Below are 24,505 nucleotides of genomic sequence, written 5' to 3' on the forward strand. Positions count from 1 at the left end.
ATGTGTGATGTATGTGTGTGTGATGTATGTATATGCATATTACGTGACGTGATTACCTCAGTGCAGCTCATCGACATTTTCATCATCATCTTATTGCCTTTTTCTCTGTGTGGTGAGAACGCACATGACCCTCTGCCAGGATCCACTGTCTTAGCAGATTTCAAGCACAGAACTGACTGTGTAATTGACTGCAGCCAGCACGTGGCGCGTTGGGTCTCCAGAGTTGAGTCATCTTCTAACCGCAGGTGCGTGCCTTTCCACCAGCATCTCCCTTTTCCTCCACTTGTGGACCCCAAGTAGCCACCTTCTGCTTCCGTGTGCGCGTTTGATTCCCGCTGTATAAGGTCGCGTGTGAGAGGAAGCTCCTTCCGTGTCTGGCGCATCTCATTTAGCACAATGTCCTCCAGGTTCGTCCTCATTATCGCAGATGGCAAGATTTCCTCCTTTGCAGGGCTGAGTAAGATTCTGCTGTCTGTATACACACCACCAGTTCTTTACCCACTCTTCCACACACAGACACTGCCGTAGTGTTCGTTCTTGGCTGCTAGCAATGCCACGATCAACATGGCAGAGCAGGTATCTCTTGAAAAAGTGATTTTATTTATTTATTTATTTGACTACATATGAGGGTACTTTTAAAAGTTTGTGGAGGGGCCGGTGCTGTAGCGTTTAAGTAGGTTAAGCCTCCAGCTGTGGTGCCGGCACCCCATATGGGTGCTGGTTTCAGTCCCAGCTGCTCCACTTCTGATCCAGCTTCCTGCTAATGGCCTGGGAGGGCAGTGGAAGATTGCCCAAGTGCTTGGGCTCCTGCATCTATGTGGGAGACCTGGAGGAAGCCCAACTCCACTGTTTTGGCCATTTAGGGAGTGAACCAGCAGATGGAAGCCCTCTCTCTGTCTCTCTCTCTCTCTGTTAATCTACCTCTCAAATAAATAAATCTTTTTTAAAAGTTTGTGGAAAATGATTTAAAAGTTCATTTTTTTTTAAATCCATGCATAGCTTTTTCCTAATACATGTTTTCCATGAACTTTCCGAAGACCTTGGATACCCAGAGATGAGATTGCTGGATCATGTGGTAGTTCTATTTTAAAATTCCTTAAAATTTATTTGAGAGGCAATAAACAGAGACAAACAAGATGAAGAAGTTCCATCCTCTGGCTCACTCCCCAAATGCCCACCACAACCATGGCTCTGCTGAGGCTGCCAGGAGCTCAATCCAAGTCTCCCACATGGGTGGCAGGAACCCAGTTACTTGAGCCATTGCCGCTGTCCCCTGGAGTCTGAATTAGCAAGAAGCTGGAGTCAGGAGCGAGAGCCAGGTCTCAGACCTAAGTGCTCCGATACAGGATGAGAGCATCTTTTTTTTTTTTTTTTTTTTTTTTTTTTTGACAGGCAGAGTTAGACAGTGAGAGAGAGAGAGAGACAGAGAGAAAGGTCTTCCTTCTGTTGGTTCACCCCCCAAATGGCCGCCACAGCTGGTGCGCAGTGCCGATCCGAAGCCAGGAGCCAAGTGCTTCCTCTTGGTCTCCCATGGGGGTGCAGGGCCCAAGCACCTGGGCCATCCTCCACTGCCGTCCCGGGCCACAGCAGAGAGCTGGACTGGAAGAGGAGCAATGGGGACAGAACCCGGCGCCCTAACTGGGGGTAGAACCCGGAGTACCTGCGCCGCAGGCAGAGGATTAGCCTAGTGAGCTGCGGCGCCGGCCGGATGAGAGCATCTTGTGTCAACCGCTAGGCGAAATACTTGCCCTGGTAGTTTTATTTCTAAGTTTTTGAGGATTTTTTTTTCCATAATGGACACACCAGTTTATATTTCCATAAATATTACCTTTCTCCACATCCTTGCCATCCTTTTGTCCTTTCAAAAAATTTTGTTTGAGAGGCAGAAAGAGAGGAGAGAGAGAGAGAGAGATGTTAGCTCTTACTCCCTGGTTTGCGTACCAAATGCCCAGAGCCAAAGTGGGAGCCAGGACCTTCAGCCAGGTCTCCCATGCAAGTAGCAGGAACCCAATTATTGAGCCTCCGCTGCTGCTCCCCACGCTCTGCGTTGGCAGGAAGTCAGAGTCAGGAGCAGGAGCCGGAGCCAGAATCGACCCCAGGCGCTGCGATACGGGAGGTGGGCGTCTCACTGCCAGCCAGACTAAACACCGCTCTTGACGTCTCGGCAACGGCCGCCTTGGTCTGTTGCATGTAGCCGAGGCTACGTTACGCCTAAAGGAAAGGCAATCATTTAGTTCACGGTTCTGGAGGTGCGAGGTCCTGGCACTGGTACGCACTCGCTCTGGTGAGGGCCTCACAGAGGACGCCATCACAGTGTCAGGCGACCTGTGGATGAGACCACGTGGTGAGACGAGCAGCAAGGGAGGGGCCAGGCTCACCTGTAACAACCACTCTCTCAAGAACTCACCCCAAGCACCCTGCCAGATCAGGATCGATCCACTCCTGAGAGTGGGGCCCCTTGACCTAATGACCTTCCTCCAGGCCCCACCTCTTAGAAGGTTCCACCACCACACTGGGGACAAAGCTCCCAGCCCGTGAACTCCCGAGGGATGCGCTGTATCCAGATTATAGCTGTGGCCATCCCAGCAGGTGTGCAGGGATACCTCACTGCGGCTTTGACCTGCATCTTCCTGGTCATCGGCGATGCTGGGTACCTTTCACATACCTGTTGGCCATCTGGATGTCCTCTTCAGAAGGAAAGACTGTTGGGTCCTTTGCCCATTGTTTAATTAGGCTATTGGGGGGTGGTTGTATTAAGTTGTATGAGTTCCACAACATTGTGCCTCACGTGCACCTTAACTTAATTACACCTGTGTACCATGGTGCTGGGGTGACAGAGTCCAGGGCCACTGGCTCAAGGTCTTGCTTAGTTCTTGAGAGAGCCCTGTGGCACGGACTGCTTTTCTGGCTGGTCATTGTCATTGTCCAGAACAAGCAAGCGTGGTGGCTCCATCTCTTCCCGTGCTTCCTGCTCCTGTGCCCCGCCCCACACTGCCTTCGCCCCACAGCTTGCAGGTCTGTGTCCGTCTGTCAGTGTGCACTTCCCCCTCCCTTCCAAACAGGTTTCAGAGTCCAACTTCTCCTGGAAAATCTCCCATAGTGAATCCCCTCCAACTGCCCCTTCGTCTTCTAGCCTCTCAAAGCAGAGGTACTGCGTTGATAGCCAGAGTAGCTCTTTTTTTAAAAAAAGTTATTGATTTATTTGAAAAACAGAGTTATAGAGCGGCAGAGGCAGGGAGAGAGAGAGACAGACAGACAGACAGACAGGTCTTCCATCCGCCGGTTCACTCCCCAAAGGGGTGCAACAGCCAGAGCTGCGCCAATCAAAAGCCAGGAGCCAGGAGATTCTTCCAGGTCTCCCACGTGGGTGCTGGGGCCCAAGCACTTGGGTCATCTTCTACTGCTTTCCCAGGCCACAGCAGAGAGCTGGATCAGAAGTGGAGCAGCTGGGACTTGAACCAGTGCCCATACGGGATGTCAGTATTGCAGGCGGCAGCTTTACCTGCTATGCCACAGTGTGGGCCCCAGAGTAGTTCTTATTGAGACTAGTAATGACTTGTTGAATTTCCATCCTGCACCCCACACTCTGCTGCGTATTATTCCTCACCACCTGGAAAGCAGACGCAAGGAAACTGAGGCTATCCTGACAGGTTCATGGTCACACAACTCTTTAAAAAAAAAGATTTATTTATTTACTTGAAAGAGTTACAGAGAGGCAGAGGCAGAGAGAGAGAGAGAGAGAGAGAGAGAGGTCTTCCACCTGCTGCTTCACTTCCCAAATGGTTACAACAGCCAGAGCTGCGCCGATACAAAGTCAGGAGCCACGTCTCCCATGCGGGTGTAGGAGCCCAAGGACTTGGGCCATCTTCCATTGCTTTCCCAGGACACAGCAGAGAGCTGGATCAGAAGAGGAGCAGCCGGGACTAGAACTAGCACCCATATGAGATGCAGGTGTTGCAGGCGGTTGCTTTACCCGCTGTGCCACAGCCCCAGCCCCAGTTACACAGCTCTTAAATGACCATACCAGGGTTCATACCATGACCCAGGTGGCCGCCTGGCCGCTGCTTCCTCTCCCGCAGATCCTCACTGAGGTACCGCATGGGCTTGCTGGTGACTTCCTATGTAAATATCTTCCCCCTCCTCCGCCACCATCACCAAAGAAAAATGTATGTTTCTCCTGCATCTCCTCAACATGTTTGTTGAATCGAGTTGAACAGCTTAAAGCCAGGAAGCACAGCTCCTATTTTTTTTTTTTTTTAAATATATTCCAGCCTTGTGCTCAGCACATAAGGTAATCATTAAATGTTAATGACTAAGCGAAATGGAATGAATTCAGCGTCAGGGCAGCCATTTTTAAGCGTTAAGAGTTTAAATGCGCAGCCTCCACACAGCACCACAGCTGGGAGCGCCATATTGCCACAGAGCCAGAAGGTGCATTCGTAGGATGGAAGCCTTGCAAACAGACACGGCGAGAATGGCTAAGTCGGTTTTCCAAACCACTTTCTACGAGTCGCTACGGCGTTATCCCCCATAATAATTTCACGACGATTAGCCCGCTGGATGAGAAAGCCTAGGCAGAAAACGTCCAAGCCACTGAAGTGCTGGGTCAGAGACCAGGCGTGGCATGGGCAGCACAACGTCCCCCTCGCCTGGCTGGTCACTCGTGGAAGAGGACGGAACCTCGGATGTCTCGTACAGGGCTGCTCTTCCAGGATAAATGCCTTCGCTCGTAGCATTAGGCTGATGAGATGCAATCCCAACTCCCCACACAGACGGATACCAAAATGTGTGCTGGGTGAGCTCAAGTCTCCACTGCCCCAATTTCTGCTTCCCTTGCTGTCTTTGCTCCTAGCACACCACTTGCAATGTTTTGCCAAAACCTTACTATGTAGCTTTTTAACTTAATTAAATATATAGGCAATTACTGACACCATCTGTCTTCATAGACAAAGCACAAGAAGTGACACAACAGCCCGAGATTCTGAAGAGGGGATATTTAGCAGGGAAGATCTCCCAGCTCCACTGCAGCAGTATTGATTTTTTAGTATCCTTCCGTTATTTTACATTTTTCTCGGATTATTAGAAGTAATGAGTTTGAGCCATCTTTAAAATGTGGTGGCTTTGGTATGATGGTTTTCTTTTTTAAAAAAGAAAATATCAGGTAATCCATTGCTTTTTTTCAGTAAAACAAAAACTTAAACATGTCACTGAACATCTGTTAGTAGTATAGTCTAGCGCAGCTCTTAAACTCCTTTAAACTCCCTGAAACCCTTTATAAAGTTACATGAATCTTTTGCACAAATAGAACTGCTTTAACAATATGTATATTCCAATAAGCATATAGTTTGCTTTCTTAAACGTAAGACTCGTCTCGATTGTGCCAAGCCCTTATGAGTGAACAAACGAAGTGCCATGGAGCGGGTTTCTCCCCAGCACAGCACAGTCCTCGCCCACCCCAGGGCCCACCTTTCTGGGGTCTGGTTTCTACACAAATGCCTTAATATGTAAATGATGTAACCAACCCTCAAAGCCTGATCAGGCCAAGTTAGGAATACAAAGCCAAATAAGCTAACGAAATCCACCTCCCACAGGGAGGACACAGGCAGAAAAGACGGAGAACTTGGGGTTCCCCCCACTGGCAGCTGTGTTCCCCTGCAGCCCCTCCCTGGACTTGAGGGAGCATGTTCTGAACCCCACAGGGCAGCCACAACGTTTTCCTCCTTTTGCAAAAGGAAGTGTGGACAAGTGGACGTCTCTCGGAAGACTCAATGCAAAACCGCTTTGCAAAGAAATAACACTACCTCGGATGGGAGTTGTAGCTCAGCAATCCAAGCCACTGGGAGCTGGCGCTGGGGCACAGCAGGTCAAGCCGCCACCTGTGATACTGGCATCCCCTGTGGGCGCCGGTTTGGGTCCTGGGGCTCTTCATCCAATCCAGCTCCCTGCTAATGCGCCTGGGGAAGCAGAAGACAATGGTGCAAGTGCTCGGGCTCCTGGCTTCAGCCAGGAATGGCTGTCTGGGGAGTGAACCAGCAGATAGAAGACTCTCTCTCTCTCTCTTTCTCTCCCCAACCCCGTAACTCAGCCATTCAAATAAATTAAATAAATCTTTAAAATAAATAAGTCAGTAAATCACTGCGCCCCATAGCAAATCCTGGTTCTACTTCCAGTCCAGCTTCCTGCAAATTCTTGGCATGCAGCAGAAAATGGCCCAAGTAGTGGGCTCCTGCCACCCAGTGGGAGGCCCAGATGGCGCTCCTGGCTTCTGGCTTTGATCTGGCCAATCCCTGGCTGTTGCAGGCATTTGGGCAGTGAACCACAGGGTAAAAGATATTCTCTCTCTCTCTCTCTCTCTCTCTTTCTCTCTCTCTCTCTCTCTCTCTCTCTCATTTTGCCTCTCAAATAAATAAAAAATAAACTTAAAAAAGGAGAACATTATTAACCTTTTCGTATTAAAGACTTATGGTGCACCAAAGACTTATAGTGCATCCACTGGTTCACGCTCTAATTGGCCACAACGGCCGGAGCTGAGCTGATCCCAAAGCCAGGAGCCAGGAGCTTCTTCTGGGTCTCCCATGCGGGTGCAGGGGCCCAAGGTCTTGGGCCATCTTCTACTGCTTTCCCAGGCCATAGCAGGGAGCTGGATCAGAAGTGGAGCAGCCGAGACTAGAACCGGTGCCCATATGGGATGCCAGCACTGTAGGTGGTGGCTTTAACCCACTACACCACAGCACCGGCCCCAAAGGCACCCCCTTTCATGCTGGTTCTTTCGTTTGCTAGAAGTTGGGCCTACAGACAAGTGGTATCACAGGGGCTCTGCCAGTTAGCAGCCTCGGGGCTGCGGTTCAGCACATAGAGGCCTTACCTGTGGGCCAGGTGAGCCAGGACGGACAGAGGCTGACGCCGGGGAACCGCAGGGTGAGTTTCAGCCAGCAGCTCCTGAACTGGAGTTGTTCCCAGGGCCCTAAAACACCGCAGCCGTCCATTTCTGCAAAGTGCCACAGGGCTTTGATCGATGGTGGCTGGAACCTTGGCTCTTTGCCTGTACAGGACAACCGTATTTCTTTGTCCTTACCCAGCTCCTGCGTTGCAGGCTCTGAAAGCACTTTACAAACAAATCGTGAAAAGGTGAGGCGGAAGGGTGCCCAGAGTCCCACGGTAAATCAGAGACGGTCTCCAGCCGCAGGGTCTCCAGCCGCAGGGCCACCCCGTGGCTGCTGGAGCCTCCTGGGGCAGCTGCCACCAGCACACGGCTCCCCTGCCTTCTATCAAGCATGTGCTTCCCTCGCTAGACTGAGGGCAATGGCCAGGGCTGAGCGAGCATGGCGGAGAAAGCCTGGGCTTTGGAGGTAGAGACGCCCGGATTTCATCTCAGCCCTGCCACTCAGCTGGGGAGTGGGGCGCCTCCTTGTCATTTCTCACGCAGTTACGGAGGGGCTGGCGCGAGGCAATCCCATGGTGCCTTGCGCGTCACAGCCCCTTGATGTGCCCACGTTTCCTTTCCCCCTTCCTCGCCTCTGTCCCCCTCCTACAGCCATCCCCACGTGCAGTCCAGCAGGCACGAGATTGTCCCCTTGGCTCGGCCAGGTGCTGAACCTTTCCAATGCCAGGGTCTATGGACCACAAGGTCAAAACTGCAGCATCCAGACTCGGGTCCAGATAACTGAACCCCAGAGTCTCCACCACGATAAACCCCTGGTTACCAGAGCCGAGGCCCCATTAGGGTAAACAGCGTTGCCAGAACCCAACCCTCTGCCCTCACCCAATTAGTCGGGATTTGTTGGATTGTTGGATTCATGGGATGGGGGATGAGCAAGCGTCCCCAGGGAGAGCCCCCAGCTGCAGAAGGCAGGTTGAGAGGCAGGGAGGCCCCGGGGATGAGCTACAGGAGGGAAGGGGGAGGTGGGAGATGCTCGGGCCGCGTGCCCATGTGCCCGACCAGCCCTGCCTCTTCTGCGGATTTGACCTCGAGCTGATACAAAGCAAAAGCCTGCAGGGGAGGGGGAGGGAGATGGCCTTTGAGAAAAGGGACACTGCATCCCCAGAGCTAACCAGGCCCTGTTGAGAACGGACTAATCTCTTACTCTGTCTTCTATCCCGTGAGCACCGTGGACGAGCTGAGTAGCCCTCACTGGCACCATTGCTTTAGTGTAGGCGGCAGGACTTCAGGACCCACGCGTGGCAGAGCGCTTTCAGGTTGAGGCCTAAAGAACACCAAGACGCCACTCGAAAGGCAGCCTGGGAGGTGGCTTAGCACGGGCTCCCTCGTTCTGTCTGCTTCTACTCTCAGCCAGACAAGTGCTCACACCCACTGTGTGTGTGTGTGTGCTTGTCCGTCCTCACAGGGTTTTCCTGGAGACTGAATGTGTGTATGTGGGTGAAGGGAAGAGAGAGAGAGAGAGAGAGAGATTTGGATACCACATGCCATAAAATTCTCCCCTTAAAAAAAGTATTTGAGGGGCCAACGCTGTGGTGTAGCGGGTAAAGCCGTCACCTGCAATGCCAGCATCCCATATGGGCGCTGGTTCGAGTCCTGGCTGCTTCTCTTCCAATCTGGCTCTCTACTATGGCCTGGGAAAGCAGTAGAAGATGGCCCAAGACCTTGCACCCCTGCACCTACGTAGGAGACCGGAAGAAGCTCCTGGCTCCTGGTTTCGGATTGGCCCAGTTCCGGCCATTGCGGCCATCTGGGGAGTGAACCAGCAGATGGAAGACCAACTTCTCTTTCCTCCTGCCTCTCTGTCACTCTGCCTTTCAAATAAATAAATAAATTTTTTAAAAAATTTATTTGAAAGGCAGAATGGCAGAGAGAGAGAGAGAGAGAGAGAGAGATCTTGCATTCATTGGGTCACTCCCCCAAATGCTCACTACAGCCAGGGTTGGGCACGGCCAAAGCCACAAGTCAGGAATTCTGTCCAGATCTCCCATGCGAGTGACAGGAACCCAAGCACTGGGGCCATCCCTCACTGCCTTCAGGAGCTGGGCTGGAAGCAGAGCACCTGCGATAGGAACCGGCGCTCCGGTACCGGGTGCAGGCACGTCAAGGTGGCTCAGCCCTCTGCAGCGCCACGCCCACCCGGCTTCCAGACTGAACCCTCAGGAAGGATACTGCTGGGAACGTCGGTGCACAGTCTTCCCGCGAACGCGTGTTTTCACGTCTCCCGCTCAGGTAGCCAGGAGCAGAGTTAACTGATGAGTTACATGAGCTTTCCTAGGAACTGCCACACCTTTCCACGGTGGTTGTCGCATTGGACAGCTCCACTCAGCAACGCACGAGGGCCGCAGCTGCTCCCAGTCTGCTCCGAGTCTGCACCGACGCTTGGGGCATATGTCAGCCATCCCACGGGTGTGACGTGGGCTTGGGGCGTGTGTCAGCCATCCCACGGGTGTGACGTGGGTTTGGGGCGTGTGTCAGCCAGCCCACGGGTGTGACGTGGGCTTGGGGCATGTGTCAGCCAGCCCACGGGTGTGACGTGGGCTTGGGGTGTATGTCAGCCATCCCACGGGTGTGACGTGGGCTCGCTCTTGTCTGTGTGTCCCAGGATCTTCTTCCCTTGCGTTACTTAAAGGACCCTCCTAACTCCTAACTTGCATGGGAAGTGTTGTGCCAGGCATCGGACGGGGTGCAGGCAGGACACAGCAAGGTCCCGGCTCTCGGTCTCCTTCTCCTCCCTGGGAATGTCCGAAATGGAAATGAATTTGCCTTGGACTTGACTTGGGAGCTCAGGTCTGAGCTCTGCTCCTGGCCACGCCTCTTCCCTTTTGCAGAGCCTCAGGCCTGAGGTTCGGGGAGCTGGACTTCAAGGCCAAGGCCGTGGTGCAGGTCTCTTGTCTTTATAAGACATCCTGGTTTCCTGGAACAGTCAGAGCAACTGGGAAGGAAGCACAAGGCCCACCACCAGCCCACTGCACTGCTGGGGCCCGGGCTGCGAGCTCGGCCCCCACCCAGAGAGAAGCGCCCTGGGCAGGACCGTGCTCCCTGCTCCCGGGAGGCTGCGCGCAGGAACCGGCACGGAGACCACAGAACCAACGCCGTGCCGCGGCGGGGGTGCCACGGCGGGGGGCACACACAGAAACCCACCAGGGTGACTGGTGGCGACGTTAAGGGAGCACTTGCCAGCTCATTCCTACAGCAGGGAGGACTGCAGCGAATGGTTAGGGAGGAAGCCGATGCGGCCGCCTGCCCTAGAGACCCATCATAGGTCACAACAGTTGGGTTTTCCTATGTAATAGCACTCAGTGCTTAATGTCGAAACTGGAGAGTGGCCTTCCAAGAAGCCACAGTAGAACAGAGGTGTGGAAATACTTCAGCAGACAAAAAGAAATGAGTGTGTAATTCTGCACCTTAAGAATAGAAGTCATTGGGGCCAGCGCCTGGCTCACTTGGTTAATCCTCCGCCTGCAGCGCCGGCATCTAGCTGGGTTCTAGTCCCGGTCGGGGCACCAGATTCTGTCCCGGTTGCCCCTCTTCCAGGCCAGCTCTCTGCTGTGGCCCGGGAGGGCAGTGGAGGATGGCCCAAGTGCTTAGGCCCCTGCACCCGCATGGGAGACCAGGAGGAAGCACCTGGCTCCTGGCTTCAGATCGGCGCAGCGCCAGCCATGGCGGCCATTTGGGGGGTGAACCAGCCGAAGGAAGACCTTTCTGTCTCTCCCTCTGTCTATAACTCTACAGTCTGGAAAGAAAGGGAGGGAGGCTCCCGAGTCTACAGAGGCAGCAGCAGCAACTCGGGGAAGGGAGCGGAGCTGCGAGATTATATGAAACGATGTGGCTTTAAAAAAATGAAAAATATAAATACAGCTGAGGCTGAGGTAGGTTTACATTTCAAGATTTTTCCATTGTGGATTCCCACGTCGCTTTGCATATGGTTTCTTTATACCCCAGGAGAATTTCAAGTCATGGGCAGGATGCCGGTGCGTAGGCCCGGGCTCGGATCGCAGCCCCTCCCCTGCTCACAGGACTGGAGTGCGTCGACCGCGCCCAGGGTCCCCGTCTGTGAAATGAGGCGGGAGTTGCGCAGGTCACCGCCTGTCCACCAGGACAGCTGACCGCTCTGCCCCTCAGAGGTCTTACCTGCCCCGTGTGCATTAAAACGCACCTCTGGAATTGTGATCTGGACAGAGCCGTGTAAGATGCTGTGTAAGTGTGTGATAACCGTGTAAGTGCTGGTGTGTTCCATTTGGCGGCACTTTTGAAACATCCATTGCTACTTTGGCGTTCTCCTATCTGGAAGCCAGTAACTATTTTTTTTTTCTCCAGAATTCATGTTGAAGGCCTGTGCAGAGGGTGGCAGCCACGGGCACGGCGGGGGCCACGGGCACGGTGGGCTGCCTGGCGCTCAGTGGCAGCGCCCACGTGGCTTGTTTTGTTTTGTTTTGTTTTTTTACTGCCTCTGAACCGTAGGGCAGCGTCCAGGGCGAGCAGCCTCCTCCTGACGCTGTGGTGGAAGTCATGCCCAAGAAGATAAACCACGGTAATAGAAGCAGAGGGGAAGCCTCCAGGATAAATCCCCAGGAGTCCTCATGGCGCACCGGGGACCAGGGCTGTCTCGGAAAGAGCCTGCACTAGCCCAGAAGCCGCCACTAGGTGGCAGCACGCCAAGAGGCTGCCGCCTCTGCCAGTGGGTGGATGGTGGATTTTTCTAACCTAAGGCAGACAGCTCTTAGCACATACCACAATCACATCACTGTTTGATCCGTTGAAACGTCTGACAGTGCGGTGTGCCAATCCCTTTGGACCTCAGTATCAGGTGTGTTGTTTACACAGTGAGAGCTGTCTGGAGATTGGATGAGCCAAGTGAGAAAAAAGAAAGAAAGAAAGAAGACGGTGGGGCTCAGGGCGGGCCTGAGAAAGCGCCTTCTCCGCGGGAGCCTGCTTGCAAACAGAGTCCGTGTGTGAGCAGCGGGCCAGAAAAGCAGAGTCGAGATCCAGCAAGGGCCCTTGTTGCCGAGCAGCTCCCCCCAAAAATAGTAGCTGGAGGTGTTGACATAGAACCCCCAAACCCGAGTCTGCTCACCGGACCCCAGGAAGCCAGTCGGTGACATCGGGTTGGTGCAAGAAAGCAGGTGTTCATTGCAAGGCGCAGGACGAGGAGCTGGGCAGCCACTGCTTAGTTCCCGGGCTCCTGGAGGAGTTGGGGTGAACCTTCTTACGGACTGAAATTGGGGCTGGCAGGTGCGTGTCCAGCTAGTGTCCCAGTTCTGGGCTAGCCAGCAGGGCTCGTGACCTTCCTTTGATTGGTCAGTGAAGGTGGTGCCCTGCCCTATAGGGGATTTATGGTGGCTGGGAGGGCTTCCGTTGGTCTGCGGGCTTCCATGTAAGTGGTAGTTGCCTTCTGCCCTGGACTTGGAATTCCCCTACACGGACCACCCCCAGACACTACTGGCCAGCAGGGTTTTAGCTACTGGAGAGGCCACAGACCTCTTGAGTCTGGTGATTAGAGCCGTGTAAGGCCAGCTGATCCCTGCCTTACTACAGCGAATTCCTTTTGATAGAGGACAGGCCAGAGCACCTTGGGCTCCTGGAGTCAGGCTGGGTTTTTTTTTTTTTTTTTTTTTACTTATTTGACAGGTAGAGTTAGAGAGTGAGAGAGAGAGACAGAGAGAAAGATCTTCCTTCCATTAGTTCACCACCCAAATGGCCACTATGGTCAGCTCTGCACCGATCCGAAGGCAGGAGCCAGGTGCTTCCTCCTGGTCTCCCATGCGGGTGCAGGGCCCAAGCACTTGGGCCATCCTCCACTGCCCTCCCGGGCCACAGGGGCTGGGTTCTGCCTTCACATTAAGGGCTCTGGTCTCTTCCTCCCACACCAGCCCTGCTCGCAGCAATCAAATGGGGAAGAAACATCAGGGTCCCAATCACATTTGTGTCTGCAGGGCCCTCGCCGGGATGGACTGCTGCCTCACGCCCCGGCCAGTACGCAGGAAGCAGACTCAGAGATGAGGAAGAAGTGGCTTAAAACGCACAGATGGGGGTGGGGCAGGGGCATGGACTCTCAGACCCCCGTGGAGCTGCAATCTCCTCCAGTCCCCTTAGCCTGGAGCCACCATCACTTCTACCCTCTACCAACCTGCCACCACCCTCTTTTTGTTGTTGTTGTTTAAAGAATTATTTTATTTATTTACAAGACAGAGTTACAGAGACAAGTAGAGCCCGAGACGAGAGAGAGAGAGAGAGAGAGAGAGAGAGATCTTCCATTCTGCTGGTTTACTCCCCGAATGACCACAATGGCCAGAGCTGAGCTGATCTGAAGCCAGAAGCTTCTTCCAGGTCTCCCACACAGGTGCAGGGGCCCAAGGACTTGGGACATCTTCTACTGCTTTTCCAGGCCATAGCAGAGAGCTGGATCAGAAGAGGAACAGCCTGGACTCGAACCAGCACTCATATGGGATGGCGGTGCTGCAGGCTGAGGCTTTAACCCACTGCGCCACAGCGCCAGCCCCTGCCGCCACCCTCTTAACCCTACTTGTTCATCATGGCTCAGACGCTGTGCGAAGCAGGGCAGCCTCACTCCACTGTGTCCTTAGGGAGAAGCCACAGGTCCCCACCTCTCCCCTAGCCTGGAGAGCCTTGAGCCATCGGCCCACAAATGACAGTCGAGGAAAAGATGTCTCCCCACCCAGCCAGCCGAGCACGCGTCCCTGAGTGCACACAGAGAAAGGAGCAAAGTGCCAGAGGTCTCCCCTGCCCCAGGGATGGCGCCGGGACGTGGTCGTCCCAGCCTGCGCCCTCCATGCCCGCTCTAAACCATTTCTCTAGCAGCTGGCTGCACTCCGGAAACGGGAGCACCATGCTTCTCTCTGCCCGGAGCAGAGGTCTTGGAGACGCCCTGGACTCTTGTACTCGTAGCAGCCCACCTGGGGAAGAGCATCCGTAAGGCGACCCCTGCACCCAGCTCCATGGTCACCGTATTGGTCCGGCCACCCTCATCTCCTGGCCAGGTACACTCCCTCTCTCCATCCTGGCACCCGCCTGCTCTCTGCCCCTGAGTGCCACTTTAGTTTTTTTGTTTGTTTGTTTTTTATTTTTTGACAGGCAGAGTGGACAGTGAGAGAGAGAGACAGAGAGAAAGGTCTTCCTTTGCTGTTGGTTCACCCTCCAATGGCCGGCGCACCGTGCTGATCCGATGGCAGGAGCCAGGTGCTTATCCTGGTTTCCCATGGGGTGCAGGGCCCAAGCACTTGGGCCATCCTCCACTGCACTCCCTGGCCACAGCAGAGAGCTGGCCTGGAAGAGGGGCAACCGGGACAGGATCGGTGCCCCGACCGGGACTAGAACCCGGTGTGCCGGCGCCGCAAGGTGGAGGATTAGCCTAGTGAGCCACAGAGTGCCGCTTTAAAACAGAAGTCGTTGGGGCCGACGCTGTGGCGCAGCAGGTTAACGCCCAGGCCTGAAGCACCAGCATCCCATATGGGCACCAGTTCGAGACCCGGCTGCTCCACTTCTGATCCAGCTCTCTGCTGTGGCCTGGGAAAGCAGTGGGGCCCCTGCACTCGTGTGGGAGACCCGGAAGAAGCTCCTGGCTTCAGATGGGCGCAGCTCCGGCCATTGTGTCCAACTGGGGAGTGAATCAGCGGATGGAAGACCTGTCTCTCCTTCTCTCTCTGTGTAACTCTGACTTTCAAGTAAATAGTGATAAAATAAAACAGAAATACGGAAGGGCAGAGTGCACTGTGGCCTACCCATGGCTGCACTCCCCAGAGTCCAGAGGAGCTCAGTGGATGGGCTGGCTTCCACTGCCTCGCCATAGCCGCTGTGGGGCCCCATGGGTCTGGCCGACGGTTTGGTCTTGCTCTGGAAAGAACGCCGTGGTGCAGCGGTGTGTGTCCTGCGTGACCTGGGACTGTGAATCTGAACATACGCCTGGCCGGGGGGGCAGGGAGGGGCCCCACTCCCACTCGGCCAAGATGGGCTACGGTGGAGCGTGTTCGGTGGGCGGGGGCTGTGTCCCTGTGGGGGGCAGGGTGTAGGGCTCTCAGAGTTGACCCCGGTGCAGGATCTGTTGTGTTTTTTCCCCCAAAGAAACCTTTTATTTAAGGAATACAAACCTCATGCATTTCATAAGTGCGACTTCAGGACTATAGTGATTCTTCCCACCGTACCCACCCTCCCATCACACTCCCACCTCTCCTCCTCCTTCCTCTCCCATTCCCAGTCCCATTCTCCACTAAGATCCCTTTTCCATTAACTTTATGCACAGGATCTGTCTTTTTAAAAACTCTCCACCAGAGAGAACTGGTGTTCATATGGTATTCTGGCGGTATTAATCCACTACCCCTTATACCAGCCCGTATGCATCATTTCTTATAAGAATTATTCATTTACTAATTCATTTGTTTATTATATGAAAGACAAAGCACCAAAGAGGGAGGGAGGGGGAGAGAGAGAGAGAGAGAGAGAGAGAGAGATCTTCCAACCACTGGTTTACTCCCCATATGGCTACAGCAGCCAGCACTGAGCCAGGCCAAAGCCAGGAGCCAGGAGCTTCTTCTGGGTCTCCTACATGCATGGCAGGGGCCCAAGCACTTGGGCCCTCCTCTGCTGCCTTCCCAGGCGCATTAGCAGGGAGCTGGATAGGAAGTGAAGCAGCAGGGACTTGAACTGGCACTCCAACATGGCATGCCGGAGAGGCTTAACCTGCCGCATCCAACACTGGCCCATTTTAAATTTTCTAGTAGACCCATTTAAAACACAATATTGAAATAAAACTAATTATAATTTTTATGTAACCCAACACAACAAAATGTTATTTCAGCATGCAATAAGTGTAAAATTCTGTCGATGAGCTGTCTGACATCCTTTTTCACAGCCTCAGTCTTGAAAGCCTGGCGCGCCCTTGACCTCAACAACACGTCTCGATCTGGACCCGCTGCATGCCAAGCGCTCAGAAGCTCGCTGTGGCTGGTGGATACCTCGCTAGGTAGAGCAGATCTAGAACATGCAATGGCAGTTATAATGATGGGAACAAGCACACGGACGGCTGGCACTTGTTCCACACTCATCCAGCCTTCGCTGCGTGTAACCTGATTTCGGCAAAGCTGAAGTCACTGCTTACACACTTCCTGTCCTCCTCCTGCTCTTTTGTGTGTCTCCCGATGTCAGGTCACTCCTCCCGACCGCCTCTAGTGTCCCATCACAGACTGGCCCATCGCGTGGCGGTGCCGTGGTCTCCTCAGCCGATGCACCCACAACAGCCAGGGCCGGGCCAGACCAAAGCCAGGAACCTGGAACTCCATCCGCGTCTCCCACACAGGTGGCAGGGGCCCACACACCTCAGCCATCACCTGCTGTCTCCCAGGATGTGCACCGGCAGGAAGCTGGAATGGGGAGCAAGGCCAGGACTCTGCTCCAGGGGCTCCGATGTGGGGTGCTGGCACCCCAAGCAGTGTCCTAACCGCTCCGCAAATACCCGCCCCTGATCTGGGAGGCTGACGCGCACGTTCGCAGGCTGCACTTGAATCTGCAACAAGCCGCATAAGTCCCGCCTGGAACCCACTGCAGGTGGCCCAGTTCCGGAAGCAACGCTGGAATTGCAGGCACACTGGCGGGCTGCTGGGAGGACAAAACCCTCGCAGCTCCCTTCCCCTGCAGGGCTGGCAGGGGAAAGGGGGGACCGGAGCCCCTGGGCACTGCACAAGCCTCAGGCAGTGTCTTCAATGGAAAAGCTGGGTGGGGAACAGAACAGTCTCGGGAGCGACAAGGCAGGCCTGCTGCGGAGGAAGGGGTGGAAGGAAACGTGTCCCCGCCCTCCTTTGCCGACCGGGGTGTTCCCGCTAGGCCAGGGGCAGAGTCTGGTCTCAGGCAAACCACGAAGCCGCTTGCTGACCTCAGAACCCGCCGCAGTAACCTCGCCCAAGCCGCAGCACCTCCGCAGCTGTGGGATTGAGCAAGGAAAGACAGAGGGGGAAGACAGCGAGGAAGTGGGGTAATCTACTCGTTAACGTGGCTGAAAGTGCGCGCCCCGAAACTCTACTCCACTTACAGGAGGGCACTGGACCCGGAAGTTAACACCATCTGGGGCTCCTGTATCTGAGCTGGGCCCATGCCAAACCCAGCTTCCTGCACACCTTGGGAGACAGCAAGAAATGTCTCAAGTACTTGACTCCCTGCCACGCACTTGGGAAACCAGGATCGAGTTCTCCACTCCCTGGTATTTGGGGAGTGAACCATCAAATGGGAGGTCTCTCTGCCTCGCTAAATCAATCAATCAAAGGAACGTTTATATTGAAATTTATAATTTATAAGGCAATTTTATGTGCATTTATTCTATTTTATTTGAAAGGCAGAGTTATAGAGAGAAAAATCTTCCATCCACTGGTTCACTCCCCATATGGCTGCAACGGCCAGAGCTGGGCCAATCTGAATCCAGGAGCCAGGAGCTTCTTCTGGGTCTCCCACGTGGGTGCAGGGGCCCAAGCGCTTGGGCCATTCTCCGCTGCTTTCCCAGATGCATTAGCAGGGAGCTGGATCAGAAGTGGAGCGGCCGTGAAACAAGCCAGCATCCATATGAGAGACAGGCACTGCAGGCGGTGGCTTGACCTGCTACGCCACAGCACCGGCGCCAGCCTTTATTCTATTTTGCTTTCAAAACGGCACACAGTAGGTCTTGATCACTTGCTCCGGTAACACTTCAGGGTAACCAAGATTGAGAGAGCTGAGCCTCTCAGTCAAGTTCACAGCCTCTGTGAGGGCCAGGGGGTACACTGAGTCCTTGGTTCTTACTCTCTCGCCGACACTGGGCTGCCTCCCTCCAAAACGCCTCATCACCAAAACGTTAATAGTATTATCGTAACTATTAGGAATGCCCAGTACGTATGTTTCCCTTTGATCAAGGTCACGGATAGATAGAAAACGCCTGACACGCACGGATGCCAAGTTCGCCTTCTCGGATGAAGGAAAAGTTGCCGTCCCCATCTGATTTACATTTTTCTGCCATGCAGCAGGAGATATTTAAGTTGACAGATTGGATATTTACCACTCAACAGACACTTGGCAGTGAGTTTGGAGCCATTGTTGCAAATGTGATTTATTTGTTATTATAAAAGGGCATTTCCTGGGCAAATACCACTCCTGAAATTAGCTCCAGTTTAGCAAGGGGCCTCAAGAACTTGACCTCTTAATATCCTCCTAATGATGCCATTTACATTCAGTGCGCACTCTGGATCCGGGGGGAGGAGCCCACTCCGGGGCTGACGCGTGATGTATCTTGACACGCAGAGTCGGTGAAGGGGGCGCAGGAGGGCCTCCTGGAAGGAAGAAGTGTTTCATCAAGTCGTCGCGCAAATGTGTGCGTCTCCAACTTCCGACGGTGAGACTGCGTGACTGCTAATTCCGGCCTACTCCAGGAGGGCAGTAATTCACGTTTTCTCCGCCACGAGGCGTTTCCGTGGCACGGATCGGATCAGACGCGAGCATGGTCCGATCCTCCACCTCTTTAGCCTGGAATTGGACTGGAGGATCGGCGCAGGGGACAGACTGGCTGGGCCGGGATCTGTGCGTCTCCTCCAGCAGGGAACGGGAATAGGGTGGTGGGTTTGGAGCCAGGCAGAACTGGATTCGAATCCCAGCACCGCAGTTCCCCGGCTGTGTGGACCCGGATACTTCCCCAAGGCACTGCTGCTTCACCTGTGACGTGCGACGGCTGCTGTTCAGGCCATCGGCTCTGAGATGTTTGCAAAGCACCTGGCACCTTGGAGCCCCTTAACACAAGGGAGCCAGTCCTCTTTTCGCTGCTTGTTTAAAGTTCAGATGCTGGGGGCCGGCTCCATAGCACAGTAGGTTAATCCTCTGCCTGCGCACTGGCATCCTATATGGGTGCCGGTTCTAGTCCCAGCTGCTCCTCTTCCAATCCAGCTCTCTTCTGTGGCCTGGGAAAGCAGTAGAAGATGGCCCAAGTGCTTGGGCCCCTGCACCCACATGGGAGACTGAGAAGAAGCCTCTGGCTCCTGGCTTCGGATCAGCACAGCTCCAGCCATTGCAACCATATGGGGAGTGAACCAATGGAAAGAAGACCTTTCTCTCTGTCTCTCCCTCTCACTGTAATTCTACCTCTCAAATAAATAAATAAAATCTTAAAAATTTTTTTTCAGATGCTTTCATGGTGTACCATGGCAGGCAAACCCAGTCTGTCTCTGGTCTGTTTACACTGTGCTGTCATGAACTGAATGTGTACGTCGTCACCCTCCCGATGGCAGAACCTGTGCCTGCCGTTGGCCCTGGACCCTGCAGAGGCCTCCACAATGACACACCTGGGGAGGAGGATTCACTGTGGGGGTGCGCACTGATGGGGGCCATGGGAGAGGGGAGCGGGAGTGCGTGACCTACTTCTGTCATCGCCGATGTAACATGTAGTAGATGCTCACTAAACGTTTGTCACGGGGATTAACCAACACTACTCAGCTACCTAGGAGTTGACGGTGACGTGATCAAGGCATCTGCTTCTGGAAGCCTCTGGATTTTTGCTGCATGATCGTGTCCTTCCAGTAATCCTGGGATACACGCAGGACAAGGTGCGGTCACTGGTTGGCCACGAAGGGAAACTCGTCTTAAGTATGGCGTTGAGATTCCCAGAGAGGCCATCGTCGTGGGGTCTCCCACCGTCCAGGCAGGCTGCCCAGTTTGTACCCCGACATGCCCGTGCTTGGACCCTCTTCTCTTCTCCATTTTGGTTGCCAGCCTGCCGAAGCTTCTGGCCACTGTCGCTCTCTCAGGAGAAGCATTGCACTGGGCACCTTGGAAATGCCACACCGGGGCAGGAAAAGCAGGGTCACTGGGAGCGCTTCAGGGGCTGCGTGCCTGGGTTGTGCTGCCTTGGCCGGGCATTTTCACACCTGTGAATCTCAGGATTAGGATCAGATCCCAGCCGCTCAGCCGAAGGGTGTAGACACCCAATCAAAGCCAGCTACTCTGTGAAGTCTCGTGATTGGGTTGTGGTGGTGGGGCGAGGGGGCGCGGGGCTTTCTCTCCCATTTGCCAGCCTCACCCCTGACTTCCACGGCTCCTTTTTCACTCAGGTATGGGCAACGGGCCTCAACCTCTCCTACAGCGACCAGCTGGCCCTGACGCAGCTCACCTTGTACCTGACCAGTGGCCGCCTGGACTGCGGGCAGAGCACCCTGGAGGTGCCTCGCTTGGTTCTCAAGAAGGAGAAGAGGAGGAGGTTCCTTCGCAATCTGCCAATGCTGGTAAGCAGCCGGCCCGGCCATTCTGCGTGTTCAGCAGGGCTCCACGGCTGCCTCCTAGGCCCTTGTGTGCCGAGGCCCTCTGGGGAGTAGCAGCAGTAAGGACCGAGGGCTCACCGGCCACAAGCCTTCTGAGATGTGTCCGGGAACATGCAAGCGCGTGGTCAGAGAGCGGAGCGGGTGGTCCAGGGAGGGGGCAGCCCTGCTGGCGAGCGTGGAAGAGCCTGGAGGGTTCCAGGTTGTGTTTCCCGCCGCAGTTCTCTTTGCCTTTCCCTGGCCCAGCCATCCACCCATTCGCTGCTCTGGTTTCCAGCAGCTTCCGACAGAACCCGTCTTTTTCCAGCCCTGATCTTTCTTTCGAGCCTCAGACCCCGGAAGGATATTCCACAGCGTTCTGCGACAATCAAGCCTTGCAAACCCGCGTTCGTCCCCTTCCTTGTGCCACACTGTGCTCGGCGCTCGGCCTGCAGCGTGCTAACATCCCCACCCCCACCCTGACAGCCACTCGGTCACCAGGTCTGGTGGGTCCCTGCTGCCAAAATGCCCCAGAGGTGACCTCTCACCCCCTCACAAAGGCGCAGTCTCAGTTTTGGCTTTCATAACCTCACACTAGTAATTTTTTTTTTGTATTTTAATGTTTATTTATGTGAAAGGTACAGGGAGAAACATACACACACACACACACACACACAGAGGGAGAGAGATCTCCCATCTGCTGGTTCACTCCCCAAATGCCCACGACAGCCAGAGCTAAGCCAGGCTGAAGCCAAGAAGCCCAGAACTCAATCTAAGTCTCCTATACAGTGGCAGGGAGCCAAGGACTTGAGGCTGGCATTAGCATTAAAACAGTTTTTCCTAAGATCATTGCAAATCTGAGCCTGTCGCTCCCCTCCTTCAGATACTGGAATGATTCCTATAATTATCGGGAAAATCCCAACTTCCCGGCTTGCTTCCTTTGCCCCGGCCACAGCCTTCCTTCTCACCATGAACCCCATCGGTAGTGCGGCTGGGGCCAGGGCCCTGCAGCCGGTGAAGGTTTACCCCCCCCCCCCCGACACCCACACACACACCCAACACCCTGGGTGACAAGGGTGGACCTCAGTGGGGGTGTAGGCACCTGCTGGAGCAGGCCATGTTAGTCATGGGGACAGAGAACCAAGGTCAAGGGGACCGGGCGCCCCATGGTGTGGGAGTGCTTCTGCTCTCTCCAGCACCGGTGGGCTTCAGGCTCTCTTTGCAAAGGAAGTGCTCCTTGGAATCCACATGTGGTACACAAAGGGACACCTGTGGTTAACAGGCCCCACCCAGGTGTCCCAGACGCACCTTTATCCCCAGCAGCTCCTGCCTTCCTGCTCTGAGAGCCACCTTGCCTCTGGCCAGGGTCCCCATGGTCGCTCCAGGGAGGGCTGTCCTCTGGGGTACAGCACAGACCTGGCTCCTGGAATCTCCTTGATCTCTTTAAAAAAGAGAAACACGAATGGGCGGGGGGGGGGGGGGGGGCGCGGGGAACAGAACCTTGCTGAGACTCTCCCACCTGTGGCCTCCCTTATCACCAAGGCTCAGTGCCAGGGCGATGGACAGCACCACAACTCGAGGCCCTCGTAGTGAGCCAAACTCCACGCCGCCTCTATAAGGGAGCTGGAAGCTGAGTTAGTATTCAGCGCGAGGCGTGCCAAGGCAATCGGCTGTCTGTAAGTGCGTTCCCGCAGAAGGCCGTGAGCCCAGGCTGTGCTCAGAATCGGAAGCAGGCTCCCATTCCCCCTCCTCTTGCCTGTAGGTTTCATTCCTAGCTTCAGGCAACATCCGGGAATTCTCCTGCGATCAAGGGTCTTAAACACTTTTAGGAACTGCGTTATGATCTGCAATAATTCAAACGTCTCTACAATCACCGAGGAAAAGCGAGGCAGGCTTTCTGATGCGGGGATAAATTGAAAGTGCTTTGGGTTTCAGAAAGATAAATGGATGTTCTCAGCCTGATGCCACGGCGCCTGGGTGCACGGACGCCCCCCAGCACGCACACCCGCGATGGGGCCCGGTTTTAAAAGGCACGCGTTCGGATGTGCGCACAGCACGCTTCACACCCAAACCGAAGCCCCTTGAGCAGGGGTGAGCAGCCCGTGGTGCGTCAGGGTCACCGTCAGGCAGGTGTCGGCACCCGCTTCGGAGACGGAGGGAAAAGGACAGGCTTGGATGGGAGTGCGGGGACAGCCAGGGCGCTTTCAGAGTCACGTAACAACGGGCGATGCAAGAAAACCTGGCGATGCCGGGCCCTCGCTGGATGCTCAGGAACAGGTGGCAGGGCCGGGGAGACAGGAGGCCGGCTGGACCGGCTTCTGATGCAGGCTCCTGTACAAACGCCCACCCGATGGTGTAAACCGGGTCTGAGGAATCCCAGACATGAAAAGGCATCACCTTACAACTCTGGAACTTTTAATTAACCTCCTGCCAGAAATGGCATAAATGGTTAACCCTCTTCTATCCGTCCTCGCTCGCTCGCTCACTCGCTCTCTCATTCACTCGCTCTCTCCACACCCTACAGCGCGTTGGTGAGCGGCCGAAAGGGAGCATCTTTCAAACATCTTAAAGCAACCCAAGTCGTTTATATGCATTTTAACCGCACATGATCCGTAATGAATGATTAAGTAAAACCTTTTGTGTTAAATTATGATGTTAATAATGAGTCTGTCGCCGGTAATTTATTATGAATTCTCGAACGCTTCGGGTTTGATTTTGATAGAATGCAACAACAACGGGGTTTACGTGATGACTTTATTTTTAGAACTCCTTCTTTGGGGGGGTGCGCGCTTTCCTCGCGACGGCTGCTACTGTAATTATGTATAAAACCAATCACTCATTAGAGTTAGGATACATTATCTTCCAGACAGACGAGGCTAAATAAGCAGCACATTAATAATGCAGGGAGCAGTTCATTATGCATGCGGATGCCTGCTCCGTAACTCAAACAAGAGCCATCAGCCCTGCCAACCCTTAAACAATAGTTCTGTGTTATTGCAGCCACATTCAAGTTTACGCTTGTTAAACTGCTACTTGGATTATTTTATCAAACGTGCATTTATTTTGTGGGTCCCCTTACTGCCGGGAACAGATTTTGGAAGCTCCTTTTTTTTTTTTTTAAGTTAATGATTTGAGCAATGGGTGTTATTAATTCTCAGAATATTATCAACATGATTAATTTTCAGGCAGAGATTTATTGCATAAGGATTTCAACTATGTCAACGGAAATGCATCACTGTCAAAACAAGTATCATGGCGAAAATAGAAGGCGCGCCGCACTCCAAGCGCCGGCGCGCAGAACGGAATCAATTTAAATTGCGGCTGAAGCAAAATTATATTCTCCAGTGAAAAGGAGGATGTCGGGCTTCCTTTATTTAGCTGGAAGCACTCTCGTTAGATTGTGATTTAGAAAGGTAGCTTAACGAGACCAGGCGTCCGCCAATCACGCCGCGCCCGCTCTTCGTTACCCTGATTCGCTAGACCCAGGTCCACTTCTGAACTTCCCCCACGGATGTCCTCACCATGGCCCCCAGCCTGGGAGTTGGGGGTCAGGAATTATCATCTCATCCCATGGCCTCAGCTGCCCCGTCTGTAAACCAAGGGAGGGCTCAACGACCCCCAGCGCCTCCTGGGGGATTTGATTTTATTGTGGCACCCACAGGATGGAGCTCCGTCCCAGCCCTGCCCTGCTGTGCTGTAGGGCGGCCCACAGGCTTTGAGGAATCCCAGCAGGGCCCGGGCCCATCCCACCATGCTGCAGCCTTCCCTTCTGAAATGGTCCTTGTCTTGCAGAGTCTTTTAGGAGTAATATTGTGCCAGGTCGTGTCCCAAGTCCCCCCAGCCATCACCCTCACCGTCAGGAACCGTCTGGAAGTAAATGCTTGTTGAACTGTACTCAGCTCCTACTCTGTGCCAGGCACTCTGCCAAGTCCAGAGGACGCAGAGATGGGTAGCAAAGAGCTCACAGAGTTACAGAGGAAAAATGGGGTGGGGGTGTGTGTGAGGTCTTCCATCCGCTGGTTCATTCCCCAAATGGCCGTAATGGCTGGAGCTGGGCAAGGCAGAAGCCAGGAGCCAGGAGCGTCATCTGGGTCTCCCACATGGGTGCAGAGGCCCAAGTACTTGGGCCATCTTCAGCTGCTTTCCCAGGCGCATCAGCAGGGACTTGGATTGGAAGCAGAGCAGCCAGGACTCGAACCGGCATCCATATGAGATGCCACGTTAGCAACACTAATAAGTGCTTATGAGAATCTTTATATAACCCAATATATGAAGCAGAAACTGTGACTACCTTTCCAGTTTTGGAAGACTG

At 54.1% G+C, this 24,505-nt stretch overlaps 1 protein-coding gene across 1 annotated transcript in view; it reads left to right on the forward strand.

Moving 5' to 3' along the window:
* Positions 1-24,505, forward strand: part of IQCH (IQ motif containing H) — a 218,024-nt gene that overhangs the window by 172,460 nt on the left and 21,059 nt on the right. The window contains exon 17 of the mRNA XM_062204812.1: positions 20,011-20,181. Coding sequence (XP_062060796.1) covers positions 20,011-20,181 — 171 coding nt within the window. The remainder of the gene's footprint in view (positions 1-20,010; positions 20,182-24,505) is intronic.

Source organism: Lepus europaeus, chromosome 11, assembly GCF_033115175.1.
Source record: "Lepus europaeus isolate LE1 chromosome 11, mLepTim1.pri, whole genome shotgun sequence".
NCBI classification, from domain to species: domain Eukaryota; kingdom Metazoa; phylum Chordata; class Mammalia; order Lagomorpha; family Leporidae; genus Lepus; species Lepus europaeus.